The sequence below is a fragment of the Manis javanica genome, chromosome 10, assembly GCF_040802235.1.
Source record: "Manis javanica isolate MJ-LG chromosome 10, MJ_LKY, whole genome shotgun sequence".
Classification (NCBI taxonomy): Eukaryota; Metazoa; Chordata; class Mammalia; order Pholidota; family Manidae; genus Manis; species Manis javanica.
The window spans coordinates 44,925,350-44,943,601 of record NC_133165.1 but is presented as its reverse complement, the minus strand read 5'-3'; the positions used below and the strand labels follow the sequence as shown (position 1 = coordinate 44,943,601).

The 18,252-nt window shown below is 51.6% G+C and overlaps 1 protein-coding gene across 1 annotated transcript; it reads right to left on the bottom strand.

Annotated features, from left to right (window-relative positions):
• Nucleotides 1-1,733: 1,733 nt before the first annotated feature.
• On the bottom strand, nucleotides 1,734-17,197 carry STX1B (syntaxin 1B). Its single transcript, XM_017642923.3, has 10 exons — nucleotides 16,881-17,197; nucleotides 8,780-8,854; nucleotides 8,484-8,583; nucleotides 8,318-8,392; nucleotides 5,732-5,805; nucleotides 5,337-5,445; nucleotides 5,075-5,148; nucleotides 3,067-3,204; nucleotides 2,852-2,962; nucleotides 1,734-2,601 (listed from the first exon to the last, which is right to left on the bottom strand). The coding sequence occupies exons 1-10, from the start codon at nucleotides 16,908-16,910 to the stop codon at nucleotides 2,521-2,523; spliced, it is 867 nt and encodes a 288-aa protein (XP_017498412.1). The 5' UTR covers nucleotides 16,911-17,197; the 3' UTR covers nucleotides 1,734-2,520.
• Between the last annotated feature and the right edge of the window lie 1,055 nt (nucleotides 17,198-18,252).

The window sequence follows — 18,252 nt, the reverse complement described above, 5'->3', positions numbered from 1 at the left end:
GCAGACCCTTGAGGATCTTCCAGTCCAACTGAGGCCTGGAGATGGGAAACTACAGGGCTGATGCAGTAACACAAGGAAGCAATATCATCACTCCAGCCATGCCTCCACCCTTCTTGTGGCCCCAAGGCTGTGGGAATTCCGGAAACACCTGGGCTGAAGAGTGATCGTGGCTGAGCAGCAGGGAGGAAAAAGGGTGGGATTGGGGTGCTGGGGCCTGCTCTGACACCCCTAGGGATGCCTGAGGTGGGAGCAGAAGGGCTATAGCCAGGCACGGGGGCAAACCTCCTATCCTGCAGAAGGACATTCTGAGAACAGAAAGGCAGGCTCCCCTCCTCAGCCCACACGGGGGGGTTACATATACTGGCCTCACATAGGCAGGACCCAAATAGCCAGGTAGGGAAGAGGTTGGCTATCTAAGCTGGGGTGTGGTGGGGAAGGGGTATCGTGTTCCAGAAGTCACAATCTGCACCATCTCTCTCTCTCTCCCTCACACGCTTCACATGAAGTGGGACCCTGGGAAATGATCTGCACACACATGCATGAGTCCTCCATCCTCCACCCCACGGACATGTACTCACAACCCCAGGGCACAGTGCATTCTTGTGCTTGTGTGTTTCAGTCCTGCATATGTTCCTGGGCCGTGGAGTGGCGGAGGAGTGCTTCTAACACTGCCCTTTGCCCATGTACCTCCCACCTGCCACCAAGCACACAGAGCCACCATGCACGTGTTGTCTACATAATGAGGGAAGAGCTAGCCCTTCCTTACCATGAGAAACCCAGGCCTGTTCTCTACCCTCAGCCTCACCCTGGGCCAGTGGATGTGTCCAGGACACAGGTCCCTGGACTTAGCCCAACCTGAGTGGATGCTGCCACACTTGCCATTCTAGTATGTCTGAAACAAACAGTTCCCGAAGCCCAAGGTCCCTGAGGAGAACCCAGAGCATCAAATGGGGTGGTGGGGACAAACTGGCCTCTTTCGGTTCTGAGGTAAGTATGTGGAAGGCAGGAATGCACATTTCCAGTCTGTCTGGGGCAGCACTAGACATTGGCCTCCTCAGTAACATCTCACACAAATGGCCCTTCTAGACAGCATTCTTTGCAAATGGGTGCAGGGCCTTGTATGGGCCCCATGCCGTGTTAGCAGGCACTTGCTCCAGTGTTTGTGTGTGTGCCTGGGAGTTGCCCCTGCACAAGGCCAGCTCAGCCATGGCGTATGTGAGCACTTCACCGGTGCAGGCATAGCCTCTGGCAAAGACACAGAGAAAGATCAACAACTGGGTATGTGTGCACAGGGGCTCTAAGACCTGACAGGGCAGGAAGCTCCAGTTGTACAGTGTGGATGGAGTGGTGTGTGGCCACACCAGATATTGGTCAGCAGCTCTCGGAAGTGCGGGAGAGGCAAAATATCTGAATAAACAAACCTGGATGGGGCACCCACCCTTAAAAGATAAATGTGTGTGTATAAAACACAGAGGAAGAAACACACTATGTAGAAAGCCTCTATACATACAGGCACACACACACACACGTTCGCACAGACATATTCTAGACAGCATTGAAATATATATAGGGTTCTGCACCCACCCAAACCAGGTGTCCAGTGCACAATGTGGAGGGCTCTGTCTGAGGAGAAGACCTACTAACACTTCAGGCACATCCTTGAAACACACACACACACACACACGTTCTTCACATCACCTGCTGGGGGAAATGCACATGTATATACAGGCGAGCTAGGTTATTTACACATGAATGTTTTCATTCGCCTTGGCTGAACTGCATGGGCTCAGCACACTTGAGTGTGCACACACACACACACACTTCCAGGGACACGTGCTAGCCCCTGGGGTAATTTAACCTAGTAGGGTTTGCTCTACATTGTGCCTGAATGTCTGCCACAGCCTATGTGTATTTGGGCCCACCTGGATCCTCTGGGAATGTGAGTGTGGGCATCTGTTCACACACAACCCACCCCATCTGCAGTGACAGGGGGGAGAGGGTGCTAGTGGAAGAAATGCTGTTGAATGGGATTTGAACAAACACAAAATTCCATGTACACAAATCGTGTGTCTTCATATCTGTGGCCACATACACATATGCACACCTATTCACAGAGGACAGAGTGGGGCTGGGTGGGCTGCACCACACCCATGTGAAGGAGAGAAGCTCAGACCACAAACAGACTTGAGGTGGAAGGCAAGAAGGGTGACTCGGTGCTTTTACACACATCTACACATGTACACACATACATGCTGGGGTGTCCACACGTCTCGGTCACGTGCTGGCGGCATGCATGTTGGTGTGCATGTGTAATCACGCCTGCTGCTATCTATGTGCAGGGGGGTGGTCCATGGCACAGCGAGGTCCAGGGACTCCGGGGTTGATGAGGGGGCTAAAAGGGGGCTGCCTGGATCTGTCTTGAGGCTGAGCCTGGAGCAGGGGATGGAGTGGAAGGTGTGATGGGGGTATTGCTCCCAATGTGGTGGGGAAAGGGTCTGGGAAAGATAGGGGTGGGGGGGCCTACAAGCCCAGCGTCCCCCCAATGGATGACGCCAAGACCACCCCCAGCACCACACAGCAAATGATGATCATGATTTTCTTCTGCAGGCAGGAAAGGCAACAGAGAGGAGACAGACAGACAGATAGACAGACAGACAGACAGATTAGGAAAAAGGTGGGAAAGGAGGGTGTGAGGAAAAGGCAGAGGGGAGAAAAAAACAGAAAAAGGAAGAGGTCAGAGCCAGAGATAAGGCCTCATAGGATGTCATCACTCACCTCAGCCCTGGCCCAAGCCCAGCCCAACCCACTCTATTCTGGCCCACCTGCCCACAAGCCACCTGCCCTGGCTCACCCTCCGGGCCTTGCTCTGGTATTTCACAGCTTTCTTGGTGTCGGACACAGCTCGCTCCACATAGTCCACAGAATGTTCCACGTTGTACTCAATGCGGTCAATCATCTCACCCTGCAGAGGACATGTGCATAGGGAGGAGTGGGACTTGGAGAGGGAACCCCAGAGACCTGGGGGTGGCAGCCAGGCAGTGTGGCTGAGAAAGCAGAGAAAAGTACCTGGCTTTCCACGAGCATGGCCATGTCCACAAACATGTCATGCAACTCTCGGATGCTGGTTTCCAGTTTGATAATCTCGTTGTGCCTCGTCTCAATTTCATTCAGTGCCTGCTTCGTCATCTGTGAGTCCATTTTGATCTAGGATGATGGGAGGAGGGGTGCTGCAGACCACCCTTCACTCCCATACAAGGGAGTGAAGGGTAGTCTGCAGCCAGAGCATCAGGGTTCAAACCTGGCTGTCACTGACTAGCAGCTGTAACCATGGGCAAATTATTGAACCTCTTGGGCTCAGTTTCCTCACCTAGAAAAGGTGGATAATAACTGTACCCACCTCACATGGTTGTTATGAAGAGTGAGTTAACATGTATGTTGACTGGAATAGTACTGGGCACACAGTAAGTACTAAAAAGAAGTTTGTTAAATAACAAGAAATAAAAGTTCTCCTGAGCCCACGAACCTCACCACCAGGCTTCCTCTATCACATATCAGGGAAGCCTAGGGAAGAGGGAAGGGATGCGAGGCCCCCACCACTACTGTCTGGTCAAAGGCAGAGTAATGGAAGAAGACATAGCAGAGAGAGAACAGAAGTGAAGAAGGAGGCCCCGATGAGAGGCAGTGTGTCCCCTGGAGCCCGGGTGACATGAACTAGGGGAGAAATGATAAAGAAATGCACTGCAGCCCTCAAGAGTCAGTGAGAGAGACTCAACCCACAACCAGATCCACCTCCTCCCCACAAACACCTGGCCTGAGCGAGGCCCTTCACTTCCCAAACCACTCACTGTTTAGACTAAATACAGCCACTCCTCTGCTTTAAAACCCTCCAGGGCACCCCAGTACCCATAGGATAGACACTGTTGCTTGAGCAGCCAAGGCGCACCCTCCCTTTCTGCCCTCATCTCCCGCATATGCACAAAGAGCCAAAATCACCCAATGGCTGTTTGGCAAGATGTCCACTCTCCCTGTCTGTGTTCAGCCTGATCCCTCTGTCTAGAGTGCCCTTCATCCATCTCCCCACATCCAAATGGTCCTTGTCTCTTAAGGCACAGCTCAATGCCACCTCCCACAGGAAGCTTTTCCTGACTCTAGTAGCTATCCACTACTTTTGGGCCTGTCTGCAGCTTGTATAGCCTTTAGGCAATGTTCTGCCCACCCTGCACTGCAATGATGGGTTTTCCATTACAAGGATGGTGGCTTCATTGGCAGGGATCAGCTCTGTCCCCTTAGAACCACTTGCCAGGCTTCCCTCTTTTCTCAGACAGACAACCTGAGCAGAGCTGGTTGGGAAGGCTACAGGCAAACTGGCCCTCAGTCAGTTTGCTCAAAGCTAATTTAACAATCATCAATTACCTAAATAACAATTTGCTGAAAACTGGACAGTCACTGAACATACTTAATCTTGGCCTAGAAACCTTAACCAGAGGCATTCTTCCACCAGAAACAGAAAGAGACAAAACTGGGCAGGCCAGGGCAAAAGTCTACAAAGAGAAAAAACTATAGCGGAGGAACCCCATCCCCTCACATATAAGATGACACAGGCAGGACAGGGTGGAACACTTCGGCCAAACTAAAACTGTATTTTTAAAAACCCTCAAAATGTAGGCAAGTTAATCATTTGGTGAAATGACCTGCTTCACAGGGAGCAGTGTACCTTAGTACTGAAGAGCTCTGACCCTGAACCAAGATTGATGATTCAAATCCTGGTTCTGCCCCTGGCTCTGAGGCCTTGGGCAAGTTCTTTAACCTCTCTGGACCACATTTCCTCATCTGTGAAATGCGGCCCCCTCAGAGGGTGGTGGTGAGGATTAGATGAGTTAGCAGGTAAATGTAAATAGGTCAAGCGCTTAGAACCATGCCTAATACACTATTATTTTTGGCCATTTTTATAGGGGGTGCCTTCCTGCTCTGCCCCATGGAATTCCAGGGTGGATTTAGGACTTCAAATTCAGTTAGGGAAGGGGGGAGAAGCAAATAGTTTCCAAACACAAATGCCACCCCACCCCAGGCTCACATCATCAGTGAAGATAGCCAACTTCCCGCTCTCCAGCATGTCTTCTAGTTCTTCATTGGTCGTGGTCCTTCCAGCTGTGGGGACAAAGGACTCCCTGCTCAGAGTCTGGGTCATCCTGAGGGCCTGAGGCGCTAATGTGGGGCAGGGATGGGGAAGCCCACCCTTCCTCCCAGCTTTAGGCCAGGTGCCCCCTCCACAGAGGAGAATGGCCTGGAAGGGGGCCTGGGCAGGCCTGGGGAGTGTGGAGAAGGGGCACACGCACTGATCTCCAGCTGCCGCTGGATCCGGTCCTTGCAGCGGTCTCGGTACTTGGACTGAGTCGCGTTATATTCGGTCATTACTTCCACAAATTTCCGGGAGAGGGTGGAGTGCTGGGGTGGGGATGCAGACACATCAGGACAGTGAGAAGAACCCACAGAGGGGTGAGGAGACAGTGGGGGGTTGGAGCACCTGAGTTAGCCTACGGCCCTTCTGCGCACGCGGCAACCCCACCTCCTCACAAGAGCATGGCCCTGGGCCCCGAGCCCCAGCCTATGCCCAAACCAGCAGCAGCCAAGGGCTAGGGCATGGAGAGGTGGCCAGATCCCTTCCACAGTCACAAACCCACTCCAGTCCACGCTGACACCCAGCTCTGCCCCGCATGGTCGAACCTCTTACCTGGGTCTTGCGGATGCGCAGGTCCGCAGAGGAACGGTTCAGCCCCTCCTCCTGTTCAATGCTTTGCTCAATGGCTGCAGGAGAGAGGACACAGTGATGGACCAGAAACCCAGGGCATGTGGGTCAGGGGTCCGGGGTGTAAGAAGGGTCGATACCCCAAAGCAGGCCCCAGGCCTGTGAAGAGATGTCACACCCATGGCAACGGCATACAGTAAAGGATGTAGGGGGAGGGGGAGGAGGCTTTGAGGGGCTCTGGAAGGCAAGTAGGAGGAGAGATTGAGGGTGGGTCAGTCACCAGACAGGAGGGGGATACTTGTTCTGGAGGAAGCACTGGGTCTTGGGAAGTCCCACAGCTGTAACTCCTGCTCAACCCCATGATGGGGTGTGGGCACAGTCCCCTGGAGTGTCCCCTATATGTGGGGAACTCCCCAAATCCTAGAGCCTGGGGAAATTGGGCAGGAACACACCCTAGGGTTTTTCTGGTGGAAGGCAGGCACCTCCAGGTGGGTCAGGTTCTAGTGGCTGCCCTTCCCTTGGACAATTCTAGGGTGGGTGAATCGATATTCCAACAGAGAGAACAGCTCTCTTCTCCTGCCCTGCAAGGTGATCCCTGTCCTGGGAATTCTTTTCTAAAGGACGTTCTGGAAAAGCACACAGATTAACTGAGATTCCTGCTTCTGGATCATGCACTCCTGACACTTGCTCAGATTTTCTAAAAAAGAGCTTGTGGTATGACCTACAGTGCTTGAAAAATGCAGCAGAGCAAGGATGAATCACAGGCCCTCTCAGACCTGGAAGGGCCTGCAGGCCATTCCGGAGGACATAATATTTCTATTTTGTGCGTGTGTGTGTGTGGCAAGAGAGGAGTATATGGTTGAACAGCACCCCAATGCTCCTCTGCCAGCATGGCAGGCACAGGGACTGAGTGACAGCTCTGTCCCAGCTGCTGTGGGAGAAGCACAGGAGCACACACCCAGAGATGTCAGGATCTCTGGCCCAGCCCGGGTCCCTATTGTCAGACTTGGGGCTGGGCCAAGCCCAGGAGGGAGGTGTCCTTTACAGATCTCACTGACTTCTTACAATTCTGGGAGTTCAGTGGTATCAGTCCATATTTCAGACTAGAAAATGAGGTTCAAATGGGTGAAACAACTCACTCAGAACCTGAGTTCAAGCCACCAAATTTCTGGAGGAAGATGGAGAAGAAGAGAATCCTCTTTTTCTGGAGGTCTGGAAGGTCAGCTTCTATAAGCCACTGTCACTTTTCCTGGCTTCTTTCTTGGTCTATTACTGAAACCCTAAACCATGGCGCTTTCTTCATGGTTTTGCAGAGAATGTTAAGGTCAGAGCTCAACTGGAGCAGAGAAATTGTTGAACCCAGGGATTTTTAAACTGTGTTCCCTGAAACCCTGCTTCTGAGAAGGAACCTCCAGGCTATTGCTGGGAATGAAGGGGAAGCGAGGCAGAGAGAGTTCTGGGCCTCCAAACCCCAGTTCAGCCAGAACAACCTAACTTTCATGTGTTGTATACATTGGACTTCTTTGTGAGATTTCATTTGGGGGAAAAAAAAAGATTTTGTTACCATAACAAGAAATATAAAAATATATTTATAAAAATATAAAAAAACCAGCTTTGAAATTGTTTCAGTTTTTCTCACTGTATTAAAGAGGAAGCTGAAGGCAGGGCACTTGTCCAGAATGAGCTGGTGATGGAAGCTGGACTCCTTCTGCCTGGATTTGCACCTAATGTGCCCCCAGTTTAGGTCATTTTCCTTTCCAGTACAGTCTTCTGAGTGCAAAGGGCTTGTTTTTGCAGATCAGCCTGGTGGCTCACACATGGCCTCTTGTTGAGTCCAGGAGAGCATGGAGTCTCTGTCCTCATCTCCCTGGACCAAGGTCAGTGCACTCAGGGCCAGGCATCTGACTTGGCTCCTTTCTCCCAAAGCCTAGCAATGTGCCTCAGACAGAGTGGGTGCTTGGTAAATGTTTTCTGGTGCTAAATTACCATAAGTATACAAATTAGCATCATGGTAACACTGCTATTCCCCTGGCACCAGCAGACAAGGAGGTTCCCAACCCACAATGCTTTGGGGGGAAGGTGGTTATTACCAGCACCCAAGTCCTTAAATTAGAGTGACTACATAAGCATTTGGCAAGTCCCTCCTGAAAGCTTGCCAGCCCCTGATGTCAGCCACACAGTCCAATCTGTCCTGAGCAGAGGATATGAATTCAGAAGCATTTGCTGAGCCCACCTACTGGGTGCTCCGTGCTATGGCCAGCTCCTGTTCTGGAAATGAGGACTTAATGAAACAAAAGCCACTTAGGAGACTTCATTTTCTGGTGGACCTTAATGTTGATGGAACCAGCAGAGCTCAGATGTAATTTGGACAGAAACCCTCCACTCTTGCATTTCCCCGTCACTGTCTTTCTCTAAAGAATCCGGAGCAAGGAGGGAATCTGGGTTTCTGCTTTCTTATTGTTTAGGAACCTGGCTCTCGGAAGTTTGTAGACATTCCTTATAGAAAGGCCTATTTCTTCCAATGAAAGGCAGAGTTCTTTTTTTCCTTAACTGGGGGATTGCATTCCTTACCTTTCAATTTGGACCGAACCTTGTTGGCTGTCTTCTTGATGTCTGCAGTGAGGTCCTCCAGCTCCTGTTTGGTCTCTGAGGGGAGGGCCAGGGTAGGTGAGAAGTCTGGGTGGGGCCCCAGATCCCCTCTCCCCACCACCCCCAGCCACCCAGCAGCAGCACTCACTCTCATCTGGGTTGGGGGCGGCCAGGATGGCACTATGCTGTTTTTTCACTTGCTCTACATCCTCTGACAGCTTCTCGATGCAGCCCCGGATCTCTTCCACCTGGGGCAGCAAATCGGCTATACCGAGCCAAGTGGTCGGGCCAGTCAGGGTATCCAGGGCTCAGTCAGGGTTCAGGGAAATGGGCCAGACCCACAGGGATTGGTAAAAGGCCAAGGAGGTGCAGGACCAGAGAGCAGGGAGGACAGGGAAAGGAAGTTGTTAGCTTAGAGATAGGGGGGATTGGAGGCTCAGTTACCTGTTCAAAGAACTCATCCATAAAGTGGTCCCTATCCACATGAACCACCTCTTCCTCATCATCACTGTCTTTTGCCTGGGGGGGCAAAGAAAAAGGCAGAGTCCATGAGCAGTCCCTACTCTGAGTCTGACACTCCCAACTCTAGGCTCAGAGTAGGGGGCTTGGGAGAGGCCATACACACGCAAAACAACAAGGGCACCAAGCAGTCAGAGTGAACACTGGATATCTTGTGGAACAGGGTCCCAGAGGCCAGGTAGCTGACAGCCCAAGGACATCTTGGAGGGAATTAGCAGAAGGCACTCTTTTACAGGTGGAATGCCGTCAGCCTGGAGCTGGGTAGTGCTGACAGCTGCTATTCACCAACCAGTACAAAGTATTTCAATACTGAAATAACCACCTAATGTCAGCCTTGCAACAATTGGCTCTGGGCTCCGAGAAGTCTGGAAGAGAGTCCCAGGAGCCTGACCTTCTCCACCACCCCCTGGGCTGCCCCTACCTAGGCTTCCCTTTGCTCCCCTTTTCTTCCCCTCCAGGCTTCACCCAACCAGACACATCCCCTATTATGCAAGGTCACTTCAGTGCCAGTGGCAGGCGCCAAGTTGAGCAAGCACAGTCAGGGGGAGTGAGGGCTGGGGGAGATACATGAGCAGTACCCAACTGCCCTCACTCCCTGCTCTTCTCCCTCCCGCCTACTCTCCCCTCAGCTGCTCTGCCCTGCTCACAGCGAATGCACTTGCTTTCTTTCAGCCTCTCCCAACTTCACACCCACCTCCTCTCACTTGCTTGGATTTCCCATTTGCACTCTGCAGCTGTTCAGCTTCCACCCCCAGAGTGCACAGACACAAAGAGATTTACCCACACACACCACCCTGGCCACCAACAGACAGACTAATGACACAGACAAGAGGGCTGACACACAAGGCACAAAGAAATAGGCCCACTGACACCCACACAGAGACACTGACACACTGATCCTCACCCAAACCCAGACCTACAGAAAAACTGCATGCAGACACATGTGGCCACACAGACATTCACTCTGCCCTGAGGGACATCTGGGAAGACCCTTTGGGCCTATTCTCCAAGCCTCAGGTCTGAACACTCATTCAGACCTTGGAAAGAGGAGGGTGGCAGGGAGGGCTCCCCACTGCTACATACTCTTGATTCAAGACCTTCTCTGCTTGGGACAGAAGTCTGAAGGCAAAAGCTGAGTCCATCAAGCTAATTATATGTGCAGCCCTAATCAACCCCAGTGGAAACTGAAATAGAGTTCAGCCTGATTTCCGGACAGAGCCTAGCCAAAGCTCAGACAGAATCTAATGACCAGAGCCTGAATAAAATCCAGACAGGATCCACAAAGCGTCTACCTGGGGTATAGACAGTTGGGATCTAAAGAGAAGAGCTCACACAGAACCTCAGCAAGGTCTGAGCGGATCATACACAGGACCTGACAGAAACCAGATAGGCTCAGAATGAATGAGATTTGTTGCAGACAGATCCCAGACAGCTCAGATTGAACCTAGACAGAGCCAGATGGGACTAGATGCAATGTGGACAGCCAATGGATAGAAGCAGAGCCCCAACAACACCGGGAGGGGCCCATGAGCCCAGAGGAGCCCTCCAGCTGCAAGCTCCCGAAGCCACCCTGTTTCCTGCATGAATAGAACTCCAGCAATTCTCCCCACAGACACTGGGCCCTGCACCATATCAGAAAATGTGGTTAGCACTTTCATTTTATTTCCAGACAATCCCAAATATCCACCAGGAAAGGGAGGCTCCTCCATCTCTGCCCAGCTACCCCCAGAAGGTAGAGCTTTAGGGCCCTGATAGGACTTCAGGCTTCTCCAGCCTCCCATAGACCTGGGACCACCGTGATAGACCTTGGCCCTGAGAAGACAGGGAATGCTTGGCTGGCTCACGTCTGAGGACTCTCCAGCCTCCCATGTTGCTGTCCTCAAAAAGCCAGCTGCCACATGAGGTCTCCTTCCCCTACAGCCAAAAGCTATTCCTCTGCCCCTTCTCCTCCTTCAAGCACTCCACCCCCAGCCCAGCTGCCCACAGGTCATGAGGCCTTTTACTGGCCCAGGTGCCTGGGAACTTTCCTGTTCTCTGTCTCATGCTGACTTTAGACTCCCTGAAGTCTAATTTATACCTCTTGTGTTATTCCCAGAGCCAGTCCCCTTGGATTCTGCCTGAGGCATCTTTGGCTGCCTGTTCACTTGTCCTTGAGAAAGAAAGAAAGGTAGACAGCCCAAGTATGACTTATTTGGTATAATAATATAGAGAGCTGAGAGCTAATAATCCTCTATGGTTTATAAATACTTTTACATCCATAATCCCTTTTGATCCTCACCACCATAGCCTTGCGACAAAGACTGAGTAAATATCATTGTTCCCATTTCACAGATGAGGGAATAGGAAGTCAGAGGTTGGGGAGAGGGGAAGGGAAGTTACTTGCCTGAGGGCACCCAGGCTGACTGGCTGTAACTCACAGGCACCAAAGACATACCTTCCCCTCAGCACCTTCTAAAGGCTTGAGACTGGACCACCTCCTTCCAGAGTTGCTACTCTGCCACCCCCTATTTTCCTTCTTAGGTCAGCTCCTGCTAAAGTCCAATCTGGGTGAGGTTTTGTGCCCTGAAATCCTAGCAAAATATTATCATTTAATAGCACCTTCTGTATGGGTCTTATATTTTTATTATCTCAGTCTCCATTAAAATTTTGTAAGGACCATTCTCCAACACAATTATAATTATGACAAACATTTACACAGCATGTTAAAATGTGCAGGGCACGATTCTATGCACTCAGCATATATTTATCTATTTAAAATTTTTATAAGCCCCCTGCAGTAGATACCTAGCCCCATGGGGACTACAGATGGAGAAACTGAGGCATAAAGAATCTAAAGAACTTGCCCAGGTCAGCATTGAGGGGGTTACATGATTTTTCCCCTTTAAGCCTCAGACTCGGCATTTGCTAAATGGCAAAAATGTCTACCCCAAATTCTAGGCAGGTGGAGATAATGAGACCAGGCAGAAAAAATGCCTCATGCTGCCAGAGAGAGAAGTGCTCATTGAGGGTTGGCTATTTCTCTGACACTTCCCTTTACAGATAAGGAAACAGGCTCAGAGAGGGTGCCTGACCTGCCTAAGACTTCACAGCACAATAAGGTCGGAGGTGGGACCTGCACAGACCAGTGCTACATCCCGGGTTCTTTTCCCTCTGTCCATCTATTGCTACATGGCCCCAAAGATCCTACTCTGCTATTCCTCAGTACCCTACACTCCTGTGGAGCAGGACAGAAATCCAGAAAGAGTGGCCAGGCTGCAGAAAAGCCCAGACAGGAAGCCAGGCATTCTAGCCTCCACTTGACTTGCTGTGTGACCCTCCACAAATCTCAGCCCTTCTCTGAGCCCCAGTTAATCTGTACCTACTCTGAGGTGTGCAAGTTTAACAGTGAGCACAGCCTCTACTTCTAGAAGTTGGCCGGCCTAAAAGAAAGCAGACGGTGGGCAAATGAGACAGGAAAATATGATCAGTGTGTCCCAGTCCCCTGAATGATGGCCTCAGTTGACAGGGCAGACAATTCAAGCTTCATTTTCCCCATGTGCAAAGTGAGGAAGTTAAGAGTGATATATATCTAACACATGTGTACTGATCGCCATGAGGTGGGCCCTGTTGCAAGTGCTTTGCATATCTTGTTTAATACTTAAAACCCCATGGTGAAGTAGATACAATTCTTACTCCCATTTGACAAGAGAGGAAATTTAGACATAGAAAGATTAAGTAACTTGCCCAAGAGCATACAGCTGATGGGTAGTGTCTAGATTTGAACCCAGGCACTCTGCTCATCACTGTTCACCAACTTCTCAAGCACCTGAGGGGATTAAATGAGAGGCTGCAGAGGTCCTGTGCACCTTCTCGAACCCCATTGGACAAAGAGGACAGGGACACCAGATCTAGGCCTCTAGCTTCAGTCCTCCCCCATCAGTCACCCAGGGCTCTGGTGAGTGCATTGGAGGCAGGGAGACAACATAGACAGATGCGTAGATGCAAGGTGGAGAGGGACAGTGGAAACCAGCAAGTCAGTAACCAGAGGCAAATGGTGAGGGGGTGACTAGTCTGGATGACAGAAAATTCACAGAGAGAGAGTGTGTGTGTGTGTGTGTGTGTGTGTGTGTGTAAACACACGCATGCCTACACCCACAGCATACATGTGCTCTCACATGCTCCTTGGGATGCTAGCATTATCTACTCAGGGCAGCCTCTCCCCACTGTATCCCCTGATTTTGTCCATCTCTCTCCCTGACCTGGGCTCTCCTTCTTCCTGGCATCAGCCCAGCCCTCCTGCCCCAACCTCTCTCTCCTTCACCTTCCCAGCCTTGCCCACCCCCTCCTTCCTCATCCTCCCTTTGCTCCACTGAGTCATTCATTCATCTAACAAATGTGTATGAGCTGGGCCCACTTCTCTGCTGGGAGCTGCTGAAAATACAATGGTGAACAAGACAGGAAGGGAATCCTGCCTCCAAGGAGCTGACATTCAGTGAAGGGAGACAGACCATAAAAAATGAACAAGACAATTTCAGACTGTGTTAAAAAGCAGGAGCGAGATAAACCAGGAAATGTGTGAGAGAAACAGGTTATCAGTGCAAGCTTTATACAGGATGGTAAGGGAGAGCCTCTCATGGGGTAGCATTTGAGATAAGTCCTAAAGTAATCAACTGAGCCCCAGTCTGAGGGACACAGAATTCAAGGCAGAGGGAACAGCATTCAAAGCAGAGGCACCAGCGTCCTGGGCAGAGGGAAGAGCAAGTGCAAAGGCCTGGAGCAGGTGAATTTGGCATTTGCATAGCAGAAACATGCTTTGGTCCCTGCCCGCTCTCTTGAACTCTCTCAATCGCTGGGCAACTCTTCTGTTATTTCAGGCCTGAATTTCTAAAGCCCCTACAGTGCCTAGGCCATTTTTTAGTGCTACACAGCCAACTTAGTCCCTGCCCTCAGGATGCAAGACTTGTCCTATAACAGCTCTGTTACCACTTGGCCTCAAATTCAAGTCTCTCTCACTGCAGGCTTCGCCTTCCCCATTTCCGAGTCTCCCTATTCCCCCAATCTTCTGCCTTCCCACCCACAGCTGCCTTAAGATTTCAGCCACAACCCTTGTACCTTCTCTCTCCCACCAATCTTCCTCTCTGCCTCACTTGATCCACTCCCTTCCCCTTAAGCCTCACCCCTAGCCCCACTCCTTGGACCCTGGACACCAACCTGGCTGATTAACTCCACCTCCCAGCCTCCCCTCCAGCCCAGCGCCTCCCGGCTCACCCCAAAGGTGCTTGGCAAACTGGAAACAGAAAACTCTGGTTCAACCCTGGCTCTGCCACTAACCTTGGACAAGTCAGGTTAACTCTCTGGTTCTCAGTTTACTCCGAAATAAATTAGGGGGTCACATCCTGCCACTCCAGGGGGCTAAAGTGAGGTTCAAGAGAAATAAGCAAGTCAGCTATGGAACAAACACTCGTAGAGCACTACTGTGCCCAGGCCCCTTCTGGGCACTTTTGTATATTCACTAATTTCAAGCCTTAGGTTGACCCTGCAAAGCAGTTACTACTATCACTCCCAATTCACATATGAAGGAACTGAAAACCAGAAAGGTTAAGAAACTTATTCAAGGTCACACAAAAATAGTAAAGCTACGATTGAAACACAGATAGTCAGATTCCCAAATAAGCAGACCCAAGAACCCCTCAAGAACTCTAAAGTACTGTTGGAAAGACAATCGCACTCCTTGGGCTAACATCCCTCACAGCAACCGAGACCCCTTGTCTGGCCCTCCCACCCCTGCCCAGGTTCTCCAGCCTCCTAGCCTCTTCACTCTCAACTCTGGCTCTGGCCAGGAGACCCTCACACTGCTTACATCTGGCAGCTTCTTTCCACCCCACCCCCCCCCTCCAAAATCTCATTTTCCTGAGCCATAACCAACACAGAAACCATCAGCATTCACCCAGCCCCCTTCTCCCTCCCCACCACCTCCCACCTCACCCACCTGGCTGCCTCTAGCAGCCCCAGCAGACAGGATTCCTCACCTCTGGATGGGATCTCCGTGACCCACTCAAATGAGGACCACTGTCCCCTGTCTCCCCCTCCATCCCTGTCTTAGCCTTTTCCCTCCCTCCCTCTCTAATTATAACACAAACTCACCACCACCTGACCTCAACCCACTTTCCATTTCTCTGGGTTTTGGAGTCATGGAATGTCTTCACAGCAGGGGATCTGGGTTCAAATCTAGACTCCTCATTTGCTAGCTGTGTGACCTTGGGCAAATGATTTAACTACTCTGGGCCTCAGTTTCCTCAACTATAAAATAAGATAGTTTCTCAATCTACTATTTCACCAGAAGGTTGGTGAGGGTCTAATGAGATTATCAATGGCCAGTGGCTTTGAAAACTGCACTGTGAGAGAAGGGGAGTCCAGAGCACCAATGTTGGAACCAGCCTGCCCAACTGCCTTTTGCTAGCTGTATGAATTTCTGGTCAAGTTACTTAACCTCTCTGGCCTCAGTTGCCTTACCTATAAAATGGGATAATACTAGTATCAGCCTCATAGGGTTGCTGTGAGGATCAGAATGAGTTAATAAGTATAAAAACCTAGAACAATGTCTGGCACATGAATGTTGGTTATTTTTATTACTGTCATTTTCTTGATGCTTAAGAATATATTTAGAACACTAGAAGTTTAATAAAAAAACAAACCTTCAAAATTCCCTCCCTCAACCACTAGTTCCTCCTTCCTTCCCACTTGCCAACCCATCTTTCCCCAGAAACAACAGTCACTTGCCTTCAAGCCCCTTCCTCTTGACTTTCTCTAACCTGGTTCCCCACCCCAAAACCAGGGGGCTCTCCAAAGACAGAGCTTTCTACTCACAGTGTTGAGACTTCTGTTTCAAAGACCAAAAAAGCAGAGACACATATCAGCTTGGCAGACAGGAAACCCAGATGCCAGTCTGTTTCTCCCACCCACTTGCTTGGTGACCTTGGGCAAGTTCCTGCCCATCTCCAAACCTCAGTTTCCTCACCTGTCAAATGGGGTAAAAAAAAAAAAAAACCCTGGGGGAACCACCAACAGGCTCTTGGTAAAGACCTTATGCATCGGGATACCTGGCTGGGGCTAGTACTTTATTAACATTACAGCACAGGGCAGGCTGTTAGCTCTGCCTCCTGGGGCCCTAGGTCATTTCTCTGAATCTCCCAGCATCCTCCCTGCCCCAGAAACCATTCTCATCAAGCCCCTACTCTCAGCCCCTCCAAATAGCAGCGTTCACTGCTGGGCTCCAATCCCTGTCACCCAAACACAACTACCTGCCTGGCCAGACTCCTAGAGCCAGGCCTCTTTAGGCCTGCAGAGCAAGGGCCCATATCAGTCTGCCCCTGACTGTTCAGAATGCCCTAGTTCCCCCAAGCAGAGCACAGTCTGTGTCATACAACCCAATTCTGTGGCCCTGTGCAAGGAACCTCCTCCCCCTCTCCTCTGCAACCCTATTTCCCACCTCTGGAGTCACCCCATTTCAGGCCCTGACCCTCTGACTATCTCCTAAAGCCACTCCTTCCCTCCTTGTTTCTGAGAGGTGCCCCCTCCCCATGGGGAGCACCACACGCATGTGCACACACACACACATTTCATTCACTGCCAGGTGTTGGCATCTCAGTCCCAACCTGTGTCCTTCCGCCTAGCACCCCCCCCCCTAAATCTGGGTTCGGCTAGACTCAGCCTGGCCCAGTAACCGCCCCCATCCTTCTCATTTGGCAAATCTGCCCAGGGGATGATTGTACCCCCCAATTCTCTCCTATCCCCAGATTAGACCCCAGGGCCCTCCTGGGAATGTGGGCTGTCCAAGGCCCCTGAAACATCTCCTGCCCCCTGTGTCTTAATAGCTTAACGCAGGTTCATTGGAGACATCAAGTGCTTCCAGATATTGGTGTGCCCCTGCCACCAAACTCCTATCCCATCACTTGCCCCTACGTCCCAGCACCTCCCCCATTTCACCCCCACGCACTCCCCAAATTGGGGTCCCGCCCTCCCCCACTTTCCCCACCCCCAAGCTCACACTCCGCAGCTCCTGAGTCCGATCCTTCATCCTGCGACGGCTCCTCCTCCTCCTCCTTCTCCTCGTCCTCCTGCCTCTGCTGTTGCTCCCCGCCTTCTGCTTTGGCGCTGGAGGCCGGGGTCTGGGGGCGCCGGAGGAGACGCCGGAACCAGGGGTAGGGGCCCGCGGGCGGAGACGGAACGGGAGCGGCGGGCCGAGGGCAGGGCAGGGGCAGGGTCCTGGGCCGGGCTCAGCTCTGCCGGGGCTGCGGTGGCGATGCGGCTGCGGCACAGGCTTAGATGGAGGGATGCGGGAGCCGGAGCGCGGGGGAGGGGGGCGGAGGGAGGGAATGGGGAAACCGGGAGGGGGCGGAGAGCAGGGGGCATGCGCAGCGCCCGGGGCTGGGGGCGCTTGGGGGTTGTAGTTCGGGGGAGGGGGTTCTCCGGGAGAAGGACTGGCTAGGCTTAGAAGGGGTGGGGAAGGGCAGAGCCAGAGAAGCCGAGAGAGATGCGCAGGGGCAGAGATGCGGCGAGAGGCACCGAACTGCCGGGGTACCTTGGCTGTGGGGTGCAACGGCAGAAAGGGGACAAGGGAATAACCAGGGGAGGGGGTCTATGGATCCCTTCACACCAGGAGACAGAAATAGATTTTGTTTTTTGACTGTGAATCTTTGTGAGCCTGTGCACGACCACCTCTGTGTGTATTGCTGCAGAAGGTTTTTCAGACACTAGAAATAGCAAGATTGACCCTTTAGGTGGCTTTTGTGATGCAAGGAATCAGCCAAGTCCAGCTTGGGTGTTTTGCACAGCCTGCCCTGCTCTAACCCTGAGAGTCCCTGGGCAGTGGTGGATCTCAGCTGTGTTTGTCTACTTCCAGGGTCAGGGTGCTCACTACATTTCCAGACCTTCTGGCCTATCTTTAAATAATTGTGACTGTGAAAACAAAATTCATCCTTCTTGGGAGGGGAATCCAGGTATCCCTGAAGGACCAAGTACCCTACATCCCTCTCCTTGATGCCCACCTTTCCTCTCCCCATTACCATTTTTTTAACATCACATCAACTCCTCCACCCTGCAATGGGGCTTTAGCCCCCAACAAGCCTTGAACCTGCTTTTGTCAACCTAACTGATGCCAAATCCATGGACCACTCATCAGGCCTCATCCTCCATGTTCTTTCAGTAATATATGGCCCTGATGAGCTCTCTTTTCTTGAAACCCTCCCCTCATTGGCTTCCAGCCTGCCTCCTGCCTCCTGTACCTCTCCCCCTAACGTTTCCCAGCTTCCTCCCACAAACCCTCAGTGTCAGAGTTCCAGGCCCCATGCTAGATTCTCCTCTTCCTTTGCCCTCTCACCTCCCAGGTTTAGCTGCATCTGTATGCCTACAAACCCACT